General features: G+C 42.7%; 1 protein-coding gene across 1 annotated transcript; it reads right to left on the bottom strand.

The window, feature by feature from the left end:
* Positions 1 to 16,325: 16,325 nt before the first annotated feature.
* GAS1 (growth arrest specific 1) lies at positions 16,326 to 19,793 on the bottom strand. The gene has a single exon (XM_058823654.1). It carries the CDS (start codon positions 18,868 to 18,870, stop codon positions 17,893 to 17,895), a length of 978 nt encoding a protein of 325 aa, XP_058679637.1. The 5' UTR covers positions 18,871 to 19,793; the 3' UTR covers positions 16,326 to 17,892.
* Positions 19,794 to 20,009: the final 216 nt, after the last annotated feature.

The following is a 20,009-nucleotide window of genomic DNA, read 5'->3' as shown; positions in this document are numbered from 1 at the left end:
CATAGGTAGACAGTGAATTGCTTCATTTAGAGTTCCTATGAATTTTAACCAGTTTTCAAAATAATTTGATTGAATAGGAAAAATTAGATTTGCAAAATAAAGAGAGAGCTGACTATGATGGGGATATCCCCATTTCATTATCTTAGAAAGAAGAGGGGACAAAGGTGTTTCTCCCTTCTTAGACATTGGTTTGTTTGCAGTACTGTTTGTGAGCAAAACATGTAAAGTTGGGCAGCTTGTTTGTTCCCTGCATGTGTGTTCATGGGTGGGTGAGGGGAGTTTGAGAATTCCTAATCCTGCAGCTCTCAGGACCTGGAGAGTTGTACCCCATCTGGGGTAAATGGATTAAAAATCTTTTCTCATTTCAAAGGTTTGATCTCAACAAGGGTTTGGTGTGATGAAATCAAAGTGGCAGCTTGGATTTGAAAACTATTTGGATTTGAGCTTCCTGAAGTCTAGATCTGAGGGAATGGCTGCAGTGGATATGAATGTGTGGTAACTGCACTAATGCCTGTATAAAAAAGAAATTTATATGTGAGGAAATAAAAAAATACAAAAATCCCATTTCTAAAATAGTACCTACTCCAGTGAGAATAACCTTATAGTAAAATAACTTCTGTCAATTAATGTTAAGTGGCTCTTGTGCTTTGATTTTAACACAGTCCCTTACTGACAATAATAGAAGATTTTGTCTTAACAGAGGCGAAGCTAAATAACAATAGCTACAAAAATTATGCATTATGTGGTAATTAATACTATTATTTTGTTGTCCTAGACACTTCCCAAGTGTTAAATGACCCCAAAGACATGAGAGCACTTCATTGACCTATCTCAGGGAAGACGGGCAGGCTCCACATGATTTTGAAATAATCATCTTCCCTCTTTCTGATCTTCCAATCCTCACCTGCACCCTGGGGACAATAGCAGCATACCTATTTCACAAAGTCTTTCTGAGGGAAGTGCACTACAGTGCTTCAAGGCATTCACACTCTTTGCAGTGAAGCCTGACAGTAGTTCCCACATTTTTGAAATCAAATACAAATAAATTTTTCCATAAAAGCAAATACTAATCTTGGCCCCAGGTGAAGTTTTACATGCAGTTAGAAATACAAGCTTAAAGAGCATGTTAATAAACTAAGTTATACATTTATAAGAAAGTCTACACAAAGAAAATTGCATACAACCCCTTATAAGGTAGGTACTCAGAAGGAAAAACATGCCAAAAATACAAAGGGACAAAATAATTCAGCTTTGAGAGGTTACAGTCAAGACAAATGTGGCAATCAATGCTGCCTCTTTAGTAATCACCATACCCTGTCTATGAGTGATATATTATCCATGCATCCTCTTACACTGACTAAAACTGACAACAGTTTTCAAATTACACAAGATTGTAACATTTATACAAAAGAAATTATGTCCTTTTTTTGTTACATGGAAAGGTAAATCATCCTCAGATTCTTCCTTCTCATATATACTTTCTGTTAAAATTTGACAAAACCCTCATGCAGTATGAAGACTTGATTAGAAGATATCTCTGAGGCATGAAAGAAATTTATACAGGTTTATAACCTAAGACTGTAAGAACTTACCAGAAGAGTTCATGGCATATGAGAATTAAGTACATCAATAGCTCTTCCCTGATGACACTTTGGGGTCACCTACCAAAAGACTGAAACTCACCTTTCCAAGCAACAGGCCTTTCTCAAAAACTGGTGCCAGCCTGTGGAACCATGGACCACATATATAAGTTTAAATGTTTATTAGAAAATCCAGCATCTTTCATTCTAACGGCAGATTCACTCTGACCTTTTATTGTTAAGATAATCATACAGCATAAAATATGTATATGAGTGTCTATACATGTATAAATACATACAAGAAGAGAAAGAAAAAAGGAAGGATGTCTTCTGCTAAGTTCTCCAAAAGACAAAAACAGAAAACTACAGACAAGGGATGTAGCTCTTACTTACACTCAGCCTGTTGAGAAAATCTCAAATAATTTAGGCATATTTATTGAGATGACTGACATCTAGATTGTGTTTTAAATATGTCAACTATTAAACTTCACTTATAAAGAACAAAGAACAGCAAACAAAAAAAAAAAGTGCACTATGTGCATCTAAGTTCAGTAACAGAACCTGTGCAAGGTAAGATGGCGAAGGATGGAGAAATATGCTGTAGCATTAATAACGTATTTCAATTTACAGTTCTGATTTCAGCTGTTTCTCCTCAAGTGAACACTTATTTTGGGCAAGTCTTGAGTTTTCCAGAGTGCCTCAGAATAATCTAGTCCTGTCCTCGAAGACTCGCTGTCCTGGGTTTGACTGGAAGGGAGCTAATTTTCCTCATAGTGTCTCATATGGTGCTGGGTTTTGGAATTGTGACCAAAACAGTTTTGAAAATACACTGTTCAAGATGTTTCTGCCAGTGTCAAGCCTTGCTCTCTTTCTCAAACTGCCCCTCTATTGAGGTAGTCTGGGGGTAGACAGGAGACTGTAAGGTGACACAGCTGACCCCAGCTGACCAGGGGGATATCCCATGGCACAAGACATCATGCTCAGCAATAAAAACTGAATAAAAGGGAGTGACACTCATGGTTATGGTGCTTGTCTTTTCAAATATATATGATGCAAGATGAAGGCCAGCTGTTCTGGAGGTGGCTGAATGCCTGCCTGCGGACAGGAATTAAGAAAGGAAGTCCTCCTTTTGCTTTACCTATCAAACTGCTATCTTGTCCTTATCTCAAACCATGAGTTTTCTCACTTTTCCCTCTGATTCTCCTCCTCATCACCTGGTGGGGAGCGAGCAATGGACTGTTTGCAGCTGAGTGCTTACAGGGTAAAGCCACAACACTAGTCCAGATCACATACATCTTGTCAGATGTTCTTACAAATTGTAGGTGAGTGAAAATTTACTCCTGAGTAGATGTCCATTTAATTCTAAATACAGCAAATAACTTATTCCCTTCTTCCTTGAAATAACATTTTAATGTTGCTGAAAATTCTTACTACTTCAATTCACTAGTGCCCTTCTCTTCCCTTCCTTATCCTTTTTACTCTTTTTCCTGCCCTGCCTTGGCCCTTGCTCTCTTCTCTTCACCATTTTCACAATGAGTTTGTCTTGGTTTCTAAAGTTTCATCTACCCTTTATAACATTTTAGAAATAATTACTAAAGGTTCTCCCTGAAACGCCTTCATCCAACTTGGTTAAATTTTAAGAGGATTAAACTACAGTCATATAAAAATCTAATTGATTCAACTACTGTTTCAAACAGTATTTTCCTATTCTGGCTCGTATTCTTGTCCTTTATCTACTGACACACAAAACAAATACTAATTGAATACGACCTTTTAAAGGAACAATTTGTAATCAAGGAAAATAAAAAAGGAAAAATGCTTTTGGGCATTCTCATCATTGCACCTCAAAATCTGTTTAAGATAACTAAAATAAGAGGATTTTCTTCTTGTGTTTCTAGTAGTTCTGGGAGAAGACAAGGCAGGATAGTGAATTATCTCAGGTGAAATTGTAATTCATAAGCCACTGAGTTCTGGGGTTGAGTTTCTAACAGGCAACTGGTGTCAATAAAAACTGTGAACATCTGATTTTCTTGAGAATTAAACTCAAGATAATTATTATCTTAATATTGTTTAACACTACTGTCTTTGCTGTCAGTGTTTACTTTGCTGTCCCCATCCCCATTTTGAAAAGCTTTTTCACAATTACCTGCAAAAATGAATATCCTAATTTTAAAAAGCTTTACTCATCAGAAATATTTTATCAGTAGGCTAGATCAGGTTTTCTAGACCTGAGGAATTTGGTATAAAAGGCATTTCTGGTTTCACAGGAAATGCCTTTTGAATATTGTTGCTCTTATGTCATAAGGCGCTACCTTAATAAGGCTAAAAATAACACTAACTTCATGATAATTGCATGAGTTCTGGGAATGTCCTGCACACCACAGGACTGCTTTAAACTCTTCTTATGGTGGGCAATCACAAGGAGGAGAAACAGAAAACACAAGAATTTTTCATTAGAATGCAGAGTACTGTAACACTCAGAGAAAAAAACCCCACAAAATGCAAGATTTTGTGTTTAAGTAGGAAGATCAGAAGTCTAAAAGGAGTCTAAAAGTCTCAACATTTCTTTCTCTTCTTATGTGTGTCATGCTCATTGAATGGACTATGGCAAGACTTCCAAGGCAGCAGACAGCAGACATCCTGGTTTATAATGGTTAAGAATAATGGAAATTAGTATAAACTTGAAATTGTGTAGTGCAATCCTTCCTTGGTAAATCTTCCCATTACTGGGCATCAAAAGCATGACAAAAATCACTGAATTTAAATTTCCATGTCTGTACAGGTCACAACATGTTATCAATCTTTTAATGACATCAAAAGGAAAGACTGAAGGGCCTGCTCTATCATGCAACGAACTTTGACAGAAATGTTAAATCTAATCCTCATTAGATTCCTATCCTCAACTAGACTCGTCCACTGCAAACTCAACAGAGACATCCAAGTCACTGCATTAACAGCACTAGTAGCCATTTTCGGTCATCAATTTTCAGATATCCCAAGCTAGAAACATCTGTCATGACTACTTCTCTGAATCTGGGCTCAAATCCATCTCCATAGTCTTGTACTTAGAAGCCATCTAAAAAGAGGAGAAAGAGTCTTGTGCTGTGGCTCTGTTCTTCCTATCTCCACCACATTATAATAAAACTCTGTATAGTAAAGAAAAGGAAGAAAGATCAAAGTGATGGAATGGTTCCATGGAAATAGAAAACTTGAAAAGGGATGTGGAAAAGTGCCATAAAATCATTGTGAGGCAAGGGAGAGGTCAGGTGGCAAAGTCCTGCCAAAGAAGAGGAAAATCTCTCAAAACTGTGCAGTTAAGTAGTGGAACTCCTTGCTGCAGGCTATCAAGGATGTGAAGGATGTAGGTGTAACATGGCTAACTGGAGGCAGAAAAATCCCAGTGTGCTTCCAGAAAAACAGAACCCTTAGTACTCTAACTTCTACATTGTTTCTTCATCTGTCAGGTACGTGAGGGAAAAACTGTAAGCGACACATGAGTATCATTCTACTGAAATCTCAGAATAAAACTTTCTTGCTGAAAAAAAAAAAAACCAAACACAGATTGCTGTGAGAATGTGGGTATATATCTGTTAAGTATGTTAAGTCCTCCTGCTCATGTTGAAAAATAGACATGAAGTGAAGTTGTGACAGTCTAGATTCAAATCACATGGGCTGATTTTATATGAGTTTTCCAGTCTTGGCCTGGCTGGAAAGAACCCTTGTCATCCAAGCTTGCTAAAGGATAACCATGTGAAATTAGTAACTACTTGTTAATGTGTCAAACTGAGGCATCGCTTAGCATGTACCACTCTAGTCTCAGAAAGAGAGGCTGTGTACTCAAGGCAGCATTGAGATGCTTAGCCTGGGGGTCTCATAGGAGGATGGAACAAGGATGGGGAAAAAGAGCTTCCTCTACCAATGGAAAGCACGCCCAAAGTACCATCTGCCTCTTAGCATCTTCCACACAACCTGTCTTTGTGTGGTGCCAGCCTCAGCAGCCTGCTTTCCTAACCCTCCATGGCGCTCTTCCTGCCTCAGGAGTGGTGGTGCCACAGAGGGAACAGCAGTAAATATGCAAGTGATTTTTTTGAACATTGGGTAGAAAAAAAGACAAGACATCCCTTGTATATTTTCAATACCACTTCAAAACAGAGAAATTACGACTGACACAGATATTCAGTCTTATATGTTAAATAGAGCCAGCCTGAGCCTTTATTGGGGATTAGCAAAAATACTTGATTACCATACCTGCTGATAAACATAAATGCTAATATTCTGTAACGAGCAACAATTCCTGTCTCTATACCTTGGCAATATCCTGACAGGAAAAATTATTTTGCAAGGGGTAGAGAGTTATATATAAAGAGTGATACAAGACTTAGCAAAAAAAGCATTAGGCCTTCAGCAGTGTTTAATAATACACTACAACCCACACATATGTTAATTTTATTTACATATAGGATAGCCAAACATTTTAAGACAACCCATGAATGGGCAAACAGATATGCATATTATTAAACCAATATACAATTCTATGTAATATATCACTACTAAATGCATGGGTGTATTTAATATTAAATTGTCTGCATCAGTATTTGAATGTGTAATTAACTCCAAGCTTGCTTTATTCTCCACAAGTAGTTGTTCAAAAATGAAGGTTTTAATGGCAATACTTTCTTTAAAAGATCTGGGAAAATAGTTGTGGAGTCAGTTCCTACAGAGATTACAGAACTCTGTCTGAGGGATAAAATTTTGCTCAAAGTTTCTTCAGTTCTGCCTCTTATTTAGTAGTCACAGTTATGCCAAATGTCTTACTCTTTTTTCATCAGGGAGCAGATAATAACTCAAATGCCTCAGCCAAAACAAACTCTTTGAAAAGATCTTATGAAATCATTTCTCTTTGCAAATCCATAAAAATCACCTCGGACTCCTTATCAATAGAAAGGCTTAAAGAGGGTGAAGAAGTCGTTGAATTATGATGTGCTTGTTTTAATGAAATTCCACTCCTGCTGGGATGTTCCCTGCAGATTTTCCATATTTCAGCATGGGAAAGGTTTGATGCTTTCCTGCCGGTGCCAAGAGTTAATTGAAAACATTTCAGGATAAATTCAGCTTGGGGCCAACGCTCCCATTCCTTCATTATTCTTAACAATAATAGAGGAGTAATACAATTATTAATAGGCATGTTGTATCCTCTTAAAGTGGCAGTGTGTTGCTGAAACCGTGTCTTTCACATTCTTTTTCTCAAGCAAATCTGAAACAAATAGAAGAATAGAAATCTCAGGAGAAAAGCAAGCCTGGCTGGTATATATCTACAATTCATCACTTTTTCTTCACAGTGAATATTTAGCTATTGTTAAATATAGGTAGTTACTTGAAATGAAAAAAAAAAATCTAATAAAACAAAAATATCACTCATCTAGATCAGAATTTCCTAAAGGTCTTCATGCATAAAGTCTCATCCCTGTGGGATATTAAATGGTTTTCTTTGAAGATATGTATATCCTCAGAGTTATTTAAGGAAACTCAAAAAAATAAAAATGCAATTTTTAATAAAAATGCCATTGTTTTAAAGATTAAATTGGTTTCGAAGTGACATATTGTTCTTAGGATTTATGTCTTCAGTTTAATGAATCTAAAATAATGGGAAGTTTTTCATGACAGAAGACGTTAGACTGTCTTGCTGGCCTAGGGCTAGTTATAAGTTATCTTCCACAGTAAACAATTTATACTACTATGATGCAGAAAATACTTTTGATTTCAATCTTTTTTTTTCCCCTGACTTTGACTCTCAAAATTAAATTAATAGTAATTTTGTCAGTATTTATGTACTCCTTTTAATTAAATATTGAAACTCATAAAAGATATAAACAGTTAGGGAAATATTTCCAAAATAATATTTACACTTACCCTATTGTCATCAGACATTTTTATCTCTTCTCCACACTATTCCTCCCAAGACAGACAACATAAAATATTAAGCAGCTCTGACTGTTTGCAGAAATATTTTGCCATAAAGCTTGCTGACTAAAGAATCACTAAACCAGTCCAAGCAAATAGAAGTTACATGATTCCTGCACACTATAATGAGTCAAGGATATATTTGTACCATTTCAAAAGGGTCTACCTCATTTACTACAGTTATTACCTTTTTTTTTTAAAGAAGTTCTGCTCGCAAAAGTCTTTGACAGGGTCCCTGCCCATTATGGCAGCAAACAGGATATTTAGAACTGCCAGAATGGGCAGATGACTCTCCAGACAGAATGGAGGTAATTTAAACAGCTTTTTGCACCATGTCTTAGTCTTCTTACCCAGAAGGACAGCAAGGGAAAAACAGATTCAGGCTCAAATATTTTCCAAACAGCCGCACAGTACGGATGTAGCATTCTGGAAGACAACAGAAAGGAAGGTGTTAAAACATTTCTATACCCCAGAATGAGGGTAGGACCTGAGTAGAATCAGGACAGGGTTAGGAACAGTTTCTGCCTCAGTTATCCCTCCTGCAAAACAAGAGCATCTACTGAATCAGAGGTAACAGGGAGTAACCATCTCTCTTGATCTGCACAGTGGAGTATTAAGACAATGCTGGGCTTAAAATCCGGACTGAGAGAGCATCACCAACAACACTTTCACTAGGTCTCTTAAGTGTAACAAATTTTCCCTATAACATTAGTTGAGAGAATAAAATTTGTTCCCATGGATATCATGAAGGCGGAGTTCAGCTAGCTTGTGGGACAGGATGTTTCTTAAGACAGAGGAAGAGCTTGGTTGCTACAGCTTTTTTCCTTGCTTACTGTGCACAGAAGTGAGAAATCCAAACAATATTCTGACTAAAGTGCTCCCGGTGAGATCTGAAAAGAGTCAGAATTATTTCTGAATATAATGGGAGTGACTATATTCAGGCTCTACATGCAGTCAGTATGTTATAAGATTTAGCCTAATATTGCCAAAAACTGAACCACCCAAGTTTTGAATAGCCCAAAAGAGAAAAGATTTCACAGTTTCTCAGATTCCATGTATCATCCTTATCCACTCCTTTGATAAATATATCCTCCCCATTCTAGCAATACCTTTTGCATAATAACATGTTCTTCAACACATCCAGGCACTCAGCTTTGCTCACTTCAGTAGGTTTTAGCTCACTGCAGGGAACTTTCCATTGGACCATAATACTCAAAGCCTCATCAAGGTCTTGAATGCCTCCAAGGCTGGGCAGTCCACAATCTCTCTGGACAACCTGTTCCACTGCCTCACTATCCTTACAGTAAGAATTTCTTCCTAATAAGTAATATAAACCTCCCATCCTTTCCCTTAAAGCCACTCCCCCTTGTCCTATCATGACATGCTCTTGTGAAAAGCCCCTCTCCAGCTCTCTTGAAATTCCCCTTTCCTGAAAGGGAATACTGAAAGGCTGCTAGAAGGTCTCCTCAGGGCCTTCGCTTCTCCAGGCTGAACAACACTGACTCTCTCAGCCTGTCTTCATAGAAGAAATGCTTCAGCCCTCTGATCAGCTTAGTGGCCTCCTCTGGACTCCTTCCAACAGGTTAACATAATTTTTATGCTTCGGATCCCAAACCTGGATGCAATACCCCTGGCAGAAGTACTCCAGGCAGGGCATCAGAAGAGCAGAGTAGCAGGGCGGAGTCACCTCTCCTGACCTGCTGCTCACAACCCTTCGGATGCAGCTCAGGACATGGTTGGCTTTCTGGGCTGTAACTGCACACAGCTGGGTTGTACTGAGCTTTTCATCCGCCAACACACGTCTTGCTTCCCTGGGCTACTCAATCCATTCCTCCAACAGCCTATTTGTACTCGGGACTGCTCCGAGCCAGGTGGAGAACCCAGCACTTGGCCTTTCTGAACCTCATGAGGTTTGCATGGGCCCATCTCTCAAGTCTGTCAGGGTCCCTCTGGATGACATCCTTTCCCTTGAGTGTGTTGACTGCACCACTCTGCTTGGTGTCATCAGCAAACTTGCTGGGAGTGCACCCGACCCCACTGTCCATGTCACCAACAGAGATGTGGAGCAGTCCCAGTCCCAATACTGACCCCTGAGGACACCACTCATCACTGGTATCCACTTGGACATTGAGCCATTGACCACAATTTTTGAGTGTGACCATCCAGTCAATTCTCTATCCACTGAGCACTCTATCCATCAAACCAATATCTCTCCAGTTTAGAGACAAGGATGTTGTATGGACAAGGATGTGTGCGGACAAGTGCTTTCCACAAGTCCAGGCACATAACATCTGTTACCCTTCCCTTGTCCACCACTGGCTCTATGATATAATCCCATCGTAGAAGGCCACCAAGTTAGTCAAGTATGATTTGCCCTTAACGCAGCCACTTTGGTTGTCACCAATCACCTGACTATTTTCCATATCTCTTAGTGTGGTTTCTCTTAGCACAGGAGGAAACTCATGATATTGCCAGGCACTGAGGTGTGACTGACTGGCCTTTAGTTCCCTGTGTCTTCCTTATTTCCCTTTTTTAAAATGGGGCTTATATCTCCCCTTTTCCAGTCAGCAGGCACTTCACCAGACTGACATGATTTCTCAAATATAATGGGCAGTAGTTTAGCCACTTTCTCAGCCAGTCCCCTCAGGACCCTCAGATGAATCTTATCAGGACCATGGACTTGTGCACTTCCGAGTTCTTTAGACGTTCTTCAGTCTGATCTTCTCCTGCATAGGGCAGTTCTTCATTTTCCCAATCTCTGCTCTCCCCTTCTGCATCTCAGGTTTGGCTGGAGCATTTGCTGGTGAAGACTGAAGCTAAAAAGTCATTGAGTGCATCAGTCTTCTCCATGTCCTGCATAATCAGGTATTCCACATCCCTCCTGAAAGGAGCCACATTTTGCCTGGTCTTTCTTTTATTGCTGATGTACCTAGGGAAGGTTTTTTTGTTACCTTTGATGTCCCTGGCCAGATTTACAACTGCCAGTGCTTTAGCTTTCCTAACCATCTTCCTGGCTGTTGGGAAAATTTCTTTATATTTCTCCCAGGCTACCCTTTCCTGTTTACATGCTCTGTAATCTACCTGTTTGTGTTTTAAATTTGTCCAGGGGCTCCTTGTTCATCTATGCAGGCTCCTGACATTCTTCTCTGATTTCCACTTTATAGGGATGCAATATGTCAGAATGCAGTACTTCAGCTACTACCACTTCAGCTACTACTACAGCTACTACCACTGTTTGAATTAGAAGTCATCATCGGTGGATGACTGGAAACTTGCAGTGTGTGTATTTACTCTGCTTAAATCACCTATTTTCCTTCATTTTTTAAACAATTAAAACTAGTGGAAGCCAGATTTACACTCTCATATACACTATAAAGTAGTAGGTGATTGCATTATTTTAGTATAATACATTATAAACAGATGAGTCTTGCTTTTGCATTACTAGAGAACATCCAGCAAGCTATGTTTATTTACATGAGGATGCGTGTTTTGTGACTACACAGAACACTGCAATCTCTCAGATAGTTAAAAATACAAACTGTGTCTGCATTGTTTATATTTGCATGTAGACATACATATAAGGGAGAAGGTTCAGTTGTATTTTATTTCTATTGTTTCCAGGCAGCAAGATACTGTGGCCAAGAACATGTTTATAAACAAGCATTTCTCTCTTGCAAAGGAAAGAGATGTCCCTTCTGAACTCCCAGTTTTGTCCACATTTTTTCCTATTATTGTCTTTCCCTTTCCAATTAAACTGCCTATTTTCCAATTCATAAGTGTTACTCCTAGATGGACACTTTCCTTTTCCTCACTATTTTCCCCTGCATTTCACAATATTGCTTGTATTATACTTCCTCTGTTCCTCTTGTCTTCAAGTCCTGGACTAAATTCTATGTTTTGGTCTCTATTCTCCTCCTAAACTTCCCCTTTGACCCCTTTCCAGCTGTTCCCATCCTCTCTGGCCTTGTGGGCATGTGTAACAGTTATCTTCTCTCCTCAAACCCCATGCATCACTGCCTCCATTGAAATATGCCATATGTATACTTCATCCTGACCTCATTCTACATCTGCCTAAGGAACCTCTTGGATTTCCCATCATCAGGTCAACAAAAAAATCACAGAATAATAGAAATTTATTTAATGGGACCTCCAAAGATCACCTACTTCCAGTGTTTTCCAGAGGCTGTGTTCCAGCCAAGACAAAAAAGTCACCTGTATCTCTTGCTAGCCAGGCCTTGGAAACCTCAAAAAAATGGATGTGACAGGGTTTCTTTGGGAAACTTGTCTCAGACCTGCACTACCTCCTTCACCTCCTGGCAAAGTTCTTCCTAATGCTCAGTCTGAACCTACTGGCCACAGTCCGTGCCTGCTGTAGCTTGTCTTAACTTCTTACACTACTGAGAAAAGCTGGACCCTGTAGGCTTTACAAAAGTTCTCTTCCCATGGTATAGGGTGCCATTAGAATCACTTTTCAGCTGGATTAAAGTTCAGCTCCCTCAGCTTTTCCTTGTTGATCACAAACTCTAGCCATTCTGGCAGACTTCTACTTGCCCCTCAAGGTTCCCAACATCCTTCCTGAACTTGAGAGAGGAGTGGTCTGAAACCCAGACACAGTGTTTGAGGTGCACTGTCAGGAACACCAAGAATATGGTGATGATAGCTTTTATCTTCTGCAGATGGGAAAAATAAAATTCATTTCCAGAGCTGAATATTCACCTTATTTCCACATTACTCTTACCTCCTGGCTGTGCCAACATTACTAAAGACAGACAGCTTTCTTTCTGCATTCCCCCATTATTTTCAATCTGTCTCTCAGCTAACTTCTTGATATTATTTTGGGGCTTCTTTCTCCTTATTAGCAAGTACACGATCAATTCTCCAAAACTTCTATATGTAATAGTCATCTCCTCTTGCCTACCCCTTCTTCTTCAGACCCATTCAAAATACTACATTTGAACATGGATATTTCTTTATGCATACTATGTAACATTTTATTAATGCATTTGTATGTTTCCTACACATCATTTCACCTCACGACCATCCTACTAAACCTTAGTCTATTACCTTACTCTAGGATGTTCCTCTTTCCCCTCCATGATGTCCAAGGTATAGTATTAGCACTATTACCTCTGTGCGTTAACAAAAATCTCTCTTTGTGCATGTTCACCTTCTACTATAATATCCACTTGGCTCATAATAAATTCATGGAAAAAAGAAACTTTAAAGAAAAGGGGAGGTTGTCAATTACTATTTTGATTTTGAGCATCAAACTCTCATCACTAGCAGTAGCTGCATAAATCATCCCTCTTCATTGTTTTATTTTTATGCCCTTCAGTTCCATTTACACTGGTTGAATTCTGGAGGTAAATATCAAAATATTAGCTGAAAGCTTCCTCAGAAAGCGAATCTTTCCCACATCCTTCCCTGCAGTTCCTCTTTAAGAGGTGTCAGCATGGCTGAGAGAATGAAGTGGCTCCACATTGTTTGCCTGAACTATTATGTGTTTAACATTTCCATAACAAAAGTGCCACTCGACTTCTCCCCGATTAATGCAGCTCGAGGGCTCTTGTCCTCCTTTAATAAAACATTGTTGAAATCATTTATTTAGAGCCCCTGGTTACTAGTGGGAGAATGACCATCTTTGTGCCAAAATATAGTGTATACAGTCCACTATTTTGTAGTAGATCATTCTGTTATTTAAGAAATTGATTAAATGGATGTCTTAGAAAGTATTTATGCTAATAGCACATTACTTATGTCATTCAGACAGTCAATGTGAGCCTTTTCAACTGTCTAGCACAGCCAATGCCTCAAGTAAAATACAGTAACTTTCAACTTCACTGCTTACAAATCTGTATCACAGACATGAAATCATTGTTCTTCCCATTTGAAATGTTTTCTGTGGCACAACTACCTACTTTCCCTAGGACTTGCAATGGGTGTGTTACCACAGGCAGTGTGGAAGTGCATGAAGTTATTACTGCAGGAACAAAATCAATTGAAGGTTTAAATTCTTTTTGATAACATTTGAAGACTCTGCAACTCAGTCACTGAAGCAGCATTTTCCATTACTCAAATGATGATGATTTTTTGTCTCACTACTAATTATCAGTGCACTTTGGCTCTTCTGGAGTACCTCTCAAACTCCAGTGCGCTCAAAAAGAAAAAAAAAACAAACAAACCAAACCCCAAGCACTAGTTTTGCATCACATTGAGATGGAATGTCTTGTTCCCTACCTGTAAGGCTGCCTGCAGCCATCTTTGCAGCCCTATCTAAGATGTGCACTATAGAGGCGTGTCTGCAGTGAGACATCTGGTAGACCAACAGCTTTTAGGAGGAGTGAAGATTCTAAGTAAAATCCATCATGCTTTCCAATGAGACCATGAAAAGACTTGGCCAAACCAGAGCCTTGCTTATGGTCATTGTAAGGTTTTATTTCATAACAATTTTAAAGTTATGTATGCCTGTCTGTATACATTGGTGTATATTGTTGAAAATAAACAGAGACCTTATGTTATGTCCATTGTGATTGCATACAAAAGATTTGCTGTGCGCTTGGGTGATCAGTGAAGCTTGAATCTCCCTCTATTTACTGTATGGTCACTGTCAGTTCAATGAACTGCTTCCTTGTTCTCCACCATTGTCCCACACTCCCTTAAACATTTGTCACTGAAGTGCCTCCAAAGACAAATAAACTGTCACCAAGAATTCAAACCTGGTAACTGGGAATGAAAAGGGATCAGAACCTACTGGATTATTTTACATGAAATGATGCAGAGTTCCTTCTCCCCCTGGAAGAGATAGCCTGGACAGGACTTCAGCAGAGAGCACTGCCAAATAGCCAGACAAATGAGAGAACTTGCTTTCCTGTGAAAAATCTCCCTCTGTCAGGCAAGGTGAAGTCTTTCCCTTGCTTAAATCTGTTCTTGCTACATCACTTGACATTTCAAGGTTTCCATTTGTCTGGAAATCAAGCAAAAGAAATACGGATTTGATGGACATCAACATCTGCACAGGCTTGTTTGGCTGGGACAAACAGCAACACAGGCAGCCATTCATCCTGGAAATAGTGCTGACTCTGACTATACAACAAAACCCAGAGCTACCTCCTTATGGAGAGGACCTCATAGGAAGAATCAGTTCAGCTGTATTTATTGCACAATAAATTAAATTAAAACAATCCACTTTTTCTGGAGAAGGAAGCATACAGATGAGTCCTCCCTGCCTAGTGGTGCTTGGTGTTGATTTATTTCAGGCAGATGCTTTTGACAGAAGCCTGTAAAATTAAGTCTTGAGTTTATTGTAGCAGTTAATTATCAGTCTTTTTCTAGTGCTAATGTCTTTACTCCTAAATGAAGAAAAATAAAGGCTTTTAGCTGGGACTTAATTTTTCATCAACAACTAGTTAAATAATCCTTGTGGGTGCTAACTGTTGACAAACTAAAAGCATGCTTCTGGTCATGTATGCAAGAAGTATTTAAGATCATCCTTACCCCATTGTGAACTCAGCACTTTGTAAAGAAAGCTGACTCTATTTACAAGTCTCACCCAACTACTCTGTCCTCCTCCCGAAGAAAGTTTCCAGCTTTGTTTTAACAATAAGCTTACTCAACCGTTCAGATGACTTTAAAAACAAACTTCAGATCATAGCCGCACACCATAGTCATACACTTGTTTGGCATCACTACTATTTGGGGTTGGTTTATGTGTGTGCATGTGCACGTATGTGCATTAATTGCTGGGCAACGTAATCAAATTCACACCCTAAATAAATAATAAAATAATCCTCCATTGAAATAACTAACCCAGAAGCAGGGATTTCTAATTTTGTTGATTTATACAACAGACAGATGTGGATTTGTGCTCTGTCAAGATCTGGTAAGATGAAAAAGACACTATCTTGCTAATCTGTCGCCCCCTCAGTCAAAGTTTATTTGTGGTAGACTTTAAACTTCTTCCAATTATAGCCTTTAAAACGAAAAGCTTTAAATAAACACCATGAATAGAAGATAAATAAACTTTCCTTTTTTTCTGTCTTTTTTTTTTTTTTTTTTTTTTTGTGAGTGCCTAGCTTGACGCAGTCCAAACTCAAATCCCTAGAGGACTGAGCTCTCTCTTTTGTGTTAATGTTTAAAAGATTTTCCAGTGCTGGAGTTTATTCCTACTGCAAACATTTCTATTTACAAGGTCAAGTGTATCAGCACTCGACACAGCTTAAGAGTGTAATTATTTATCTAAGGGCGTTTGAGTGTAGATCAGTAGCTCTGGCAGCAAACCAGGCTTCAGCACGATGCAAAGCATCGCCTAAGCACAGTATTACAAGATCTAGTAATTGCTGATCCCTTCAGCGTGTTTACTTTTGCATTCTTCGTTGTGGGAGAAGGCAGGCTGAATAGCAAACTTCGCGTTTTGTTGCAGCTGCCTTGATGCGTGCGCCCTGCCCCAAGCGCGAAGCGACGCCTTGTCCCAAGCGCTTGCCGCCTCCGTGCGATGCATTTCCCAGCGCCTGCTTGCACGCCCAGCAGCACTTCCACAAGCGCCAGCCAGAGCGGCGTGCCTGCACGGAGGAAGCGCGGTGCACAAGTAATTCTACACGCACATATACAGGAGCAGCGTCCTTGAATTGCTTTACACTCTTCTGGCACTGGCAAGTTACCATGCCAACGCATTATAAAATCAACCACTCATTTAAAGAAGTACTTTCAAAGCTGTATTTACTTCTTGCATGTAATTATCCATTAAAGTAAGAATAGCAGTAATTTACATCTATGTGAAGTATTACAGGCAGACACAGATTTTTGTTTTTTTTTTTTTTACTGTTTTTTGGTTTGTTTTTCTGTGGTTTGATCCCCGCCTCTCTTCCCCCACCCCCACATTTCGGGTGCTGAGAGTTCAAGTGTCCCTGGAAAACAATTTCACTGCATCCATTATTTAAAGCTCTTTCTTTACTAATTTACACGTTTAGAAAATACAAAAAAGCCATACATATTTAAAAGACAGGCCTTTTTTATGCCTTCTATAAAAAATACAAGGTTTAAGGCAGCTCAGAAATAGGCGTTTATACAATTCTAAAACGTTCATAGAGTCTCTCCAAATAAGAAAGTTAACTTTCAATCTGTAAAATACACTGTACATTTGACGTTCTAGAGAATACTTCACTTAATCACTGTTGCTGGTATCCCTTTAAACATAAAGTGAAATCTGTACCTTTCCAGAAACGAATAGCAAATGCAGCTACCTGGCAAATAGGACGTGGAATTAAAACTTTTTATTATTTTTTTTTAAATAAATTATCCCCAAAGCATACAATTTATAAAATTCTATATACAATGAAGAGCGACTGGTAACAAATCCCAGTTTTAAATACTTTTTTTATATAAGATTTACCAGAGGTCAGCACCCTGATATGATGAGGCAATAAAACTTTTCAGGATATTTGTACATACATGTTCTCGAGTTTAAAAGTGTCTTTTAAAGATGGCAGTGCAGAGCTCTTTTAAAACAAAAGTTGCATTGTTCAGTATAGCCAACAACTCCGAAACAATTTTTTTTTAATGTCGCTAGGTTACAGAGGAAGAGACGGCTGCTGGCATGCTTTTGTTATAGGGAATTTGTGTGTGCAAGAGGGAGTGCTGTAAACCACCAAATTTATTCAGTCTGCTATTTCCCTAAACGCAGATGAGGCGTAAGCCCCTTTCGGGCACAACTGCATCAGGAAGAGCGAGATGCGGCTAATGATAATCAAGTTGCTGACTAACTAGTACGGCAACGCTTTGGCAGCAAGTTTGGGTTGCTCACCTCTTACTAACCTTCATGTCAAAACTCTTAAAAGACCTCCAGTACCAGCATGCCACAACTCCCGGGTTGTTCCGGGGGGCGGCTAGCGGCCTCGCCCGCAGTCTCTGTCAGCCGCTCCGCTCGCTAGTAACACGAAGGTAGGGTGGCAGCAATTGCATAGTGCACACTCGAGACCAACACCCGAAACACGAGCGGCCCCTGCGCTCCGGCCACGGCTCCAGCGGCCGGCTCGCAGCGCTGGGCCGGGGAAAGGGGTGGGCTGGGGGCTGCGCCCAGCAGCGGAGGCAGAGGGGGAGACGCGAGGGGACGGGGCGCCGGGGCGATGGGTCGGGGAATCCGCGGCCAGAGCGTTTAAAGCCGCTCCGCGCCGAGGGGCCCCGCCGGCCGGATCCCCGGCCGCCGCGGGAGGGCTCGACTAGAGGCCCGCGGCGGCTCGGCGCGGCGGGCCTGGCCCGGCCCGGCGAAGGGGATGGGGGTGCGGAGGAAGGCAGCGATGGAGGGAGGCAGAGATGGGAAGCAGGCAGGCAGGAGGGGTGCGGGAAGGGAGGGATGCTAGAGCCGCGGCAGCAGCGGCACCAAGATGGAGGCGAGCAGCGCCCCAGCCGCCCCGGCGAGCCGGCCAGCCTTATCTGCCTGCACGGGGAAGCCGGGCTCGGCGCCCGCATTGTCCTCCGCGTCGTCCCTCCCCTTCTGGCTCGGCTCCTCCTCGTAGTCCTCGTCGTAGTACTCCTCCAGGCCGCCGTCCGAGCCGCCGCTGCTGCCCGCGCCGTTGCCGCCCATGTCGGCGCCGAAGCAGAGGCGGGCCATGTTCTCCTTGACCGACTCGCAGATGGGCCGCTCCAGGCCGTCGCAGACGCAGTCGTTGAGCAGCACGGCCTTGGGCACGGCCAGCATGTCCTCGATGACGGCGCGGCACTCGGGAGTGCAGCGCAGCCCGTTGAACAGCTTCCCGCAGTAGGTCATGTAGCGGTTCAGCGCCAGGCTGCAGCGGCTGTCCCAATCGCAGCGCCGCCGCGCCTCCGTGCAGCCCATGACGCCGGGGCCGCCGGGGCCGCCGCCGCCGGGGCCGCCGCCCGTGGGGCTGCTGGTGCGGGGCAGGCAGGGCTCGATGGCGCGCTTGGTGGCGCGGCAGTTCTCGTCTTGCGCGCAGTCGCAGTCCTCCAGCGCCGGGCCACGCCGGGTGTGGTTGAGCTGGATGAGCGCCGCGATGCAGTGGCTGGGGCACCGCCGCCTGGACGAGGCGGCCGCGCCTGCTGGGCCCGCCGGGCCGTCCCCTCCGCCCGCCGGCGGCGGCTGCTGCTGCAGGAGCACTGGGGCGCACGCCTCGGCGTACTGGTTGTACGCGTAGCTGCACTCGGGCTCCCCCTGACACTGCAGCACCGCCTGCCAGCAGATCAGCCGCCGGCCCTGCACCAGCGAGCCCCGAGGCGGCCACACGGCGCCCAGCGCCGCCGCCAGCCACAGCCAGGCGGCCGCCCGCGGCCAGCGCCGGCCGCCGCCTCCGTGCCGAGCGGGCGAGCGGGCCACCATCGCGGACAGGGGAATTGGCTGCAGCCGCGAGCGAGCTGGGAAGAGGCGCTGGTAGACGAGAAGGAGGAGGAGAAGGAGCTGCCGCCCGTGGAAAAGTTTCCAAAACTCCCGCCGGCCGTGTGCATGAGGTCTCCTCGCATCAATCCATGCGCGCCGGGCCCGGGGCTCTCGAGTCCCCGGGAGCTGAAGCCGGCGGGGCGGCGGTACGAAGCAGGCGCCCGGGGGCCTTCCCGTGTCCCCCACCCGCTGCTCCGGGCTCGGCGAGGCGGCGGCGAAGGCGCCCAGGGAGGCGCAGGGAGTCAGTGCAAACCGGGGCTCGGACGACAGCGGATCCGTAGTGCGCTCGGGGAATCGCAAGCTGCGTCAGGAGAGCTCATGGTGCTGTACTGCTCTTCATGCAGTTCCGTCTCTCTCTTATTTTTTTTCCCCACAAAGTAAATGCCCAGCTGCTGCTGCTGCCTCCTTGGGAGCTTTTAACTCTCCGCTCGCAGCATCTCTGCACATGCCAGCCGCTCCGATCCCATACACAGTCCCGGCTCCGCTCAGTCCCTCTCGGTTCGGATCACGCTTTCGGGTAGCGCGGAGAAGAAATGTCTTTCCTCGCTACCAAGACGAGAGCACTGGGAAAGGAGAAGAGTCAGCCTTCGCGGTCTCTTTCTCTCCGGGCGACTGATGCTGCTTCTGTTGTCAACAAGCCTTGCAAGCTGCTCTGTGGATCCGTCTGTGGATCTTTTTTTCTTTGCAAGGCTTTAAATACAAAAGTGCCCTCCAAGCAGCAGCAACGTGCTCTGATTAGGCTTCATTATGCATGCATGGAAAAGCAAACAAACAAAAAAAATTAGCAACGCTTCTTCTTTTACACAACCCCCCCAGCCTGCGCTTTCTCTCTCTCTTTCTCCCTTTCTCCACTTTTTCTCCCTTCGCTCGGCCCCCTTGCCCTGCCTCGCCACTTGCCATTGGCCCAGCCTGTTGTTGAAACCTTTTTTTTTTTTTTTTTTTTTTTTTTTTCCCTCCTTCTCTTTACGATGTGCTGGAGGGAGGGAAGAGAGAGGGGGGCTGGAGGGCAGCTCACATTCAAAGCTTGAAAGGAAAGGCTTAAGGAGAGTGACAGCCCCCCGAGGAGCCCCTCCTCCCGTTAA

The sequence above is a fragment of the Ammospiza caudacuta genome, chromosome Z, assembly GCF_027887145.1.
Source record: "Ammospiza caudacuta isolate bAmmCau1 chromosome Z, bAmmCau1.pri, whole genome shotgun sequence".
In the NCBI taxonomy this organism is placed as follows: domain Eukaryota; kingdom Metazoa; phylum Chordata; class Aves; order Passeriformes; family Passerellidae; genus Ammospiza; species Ammospiza caudacuta.
This window is presented reverse-complemented; position numbering and strand designations above follow the sequence as displayed.

Coding starts and splice junctions, on each gene's coding strand:
- GAS1 (XM_058823654.1), bottom strand. CDS start 18,870: ATGGTGGCCCGCTCGCCCGCTCGGCACGGAGGCGGCGGCCGGCGCTGG.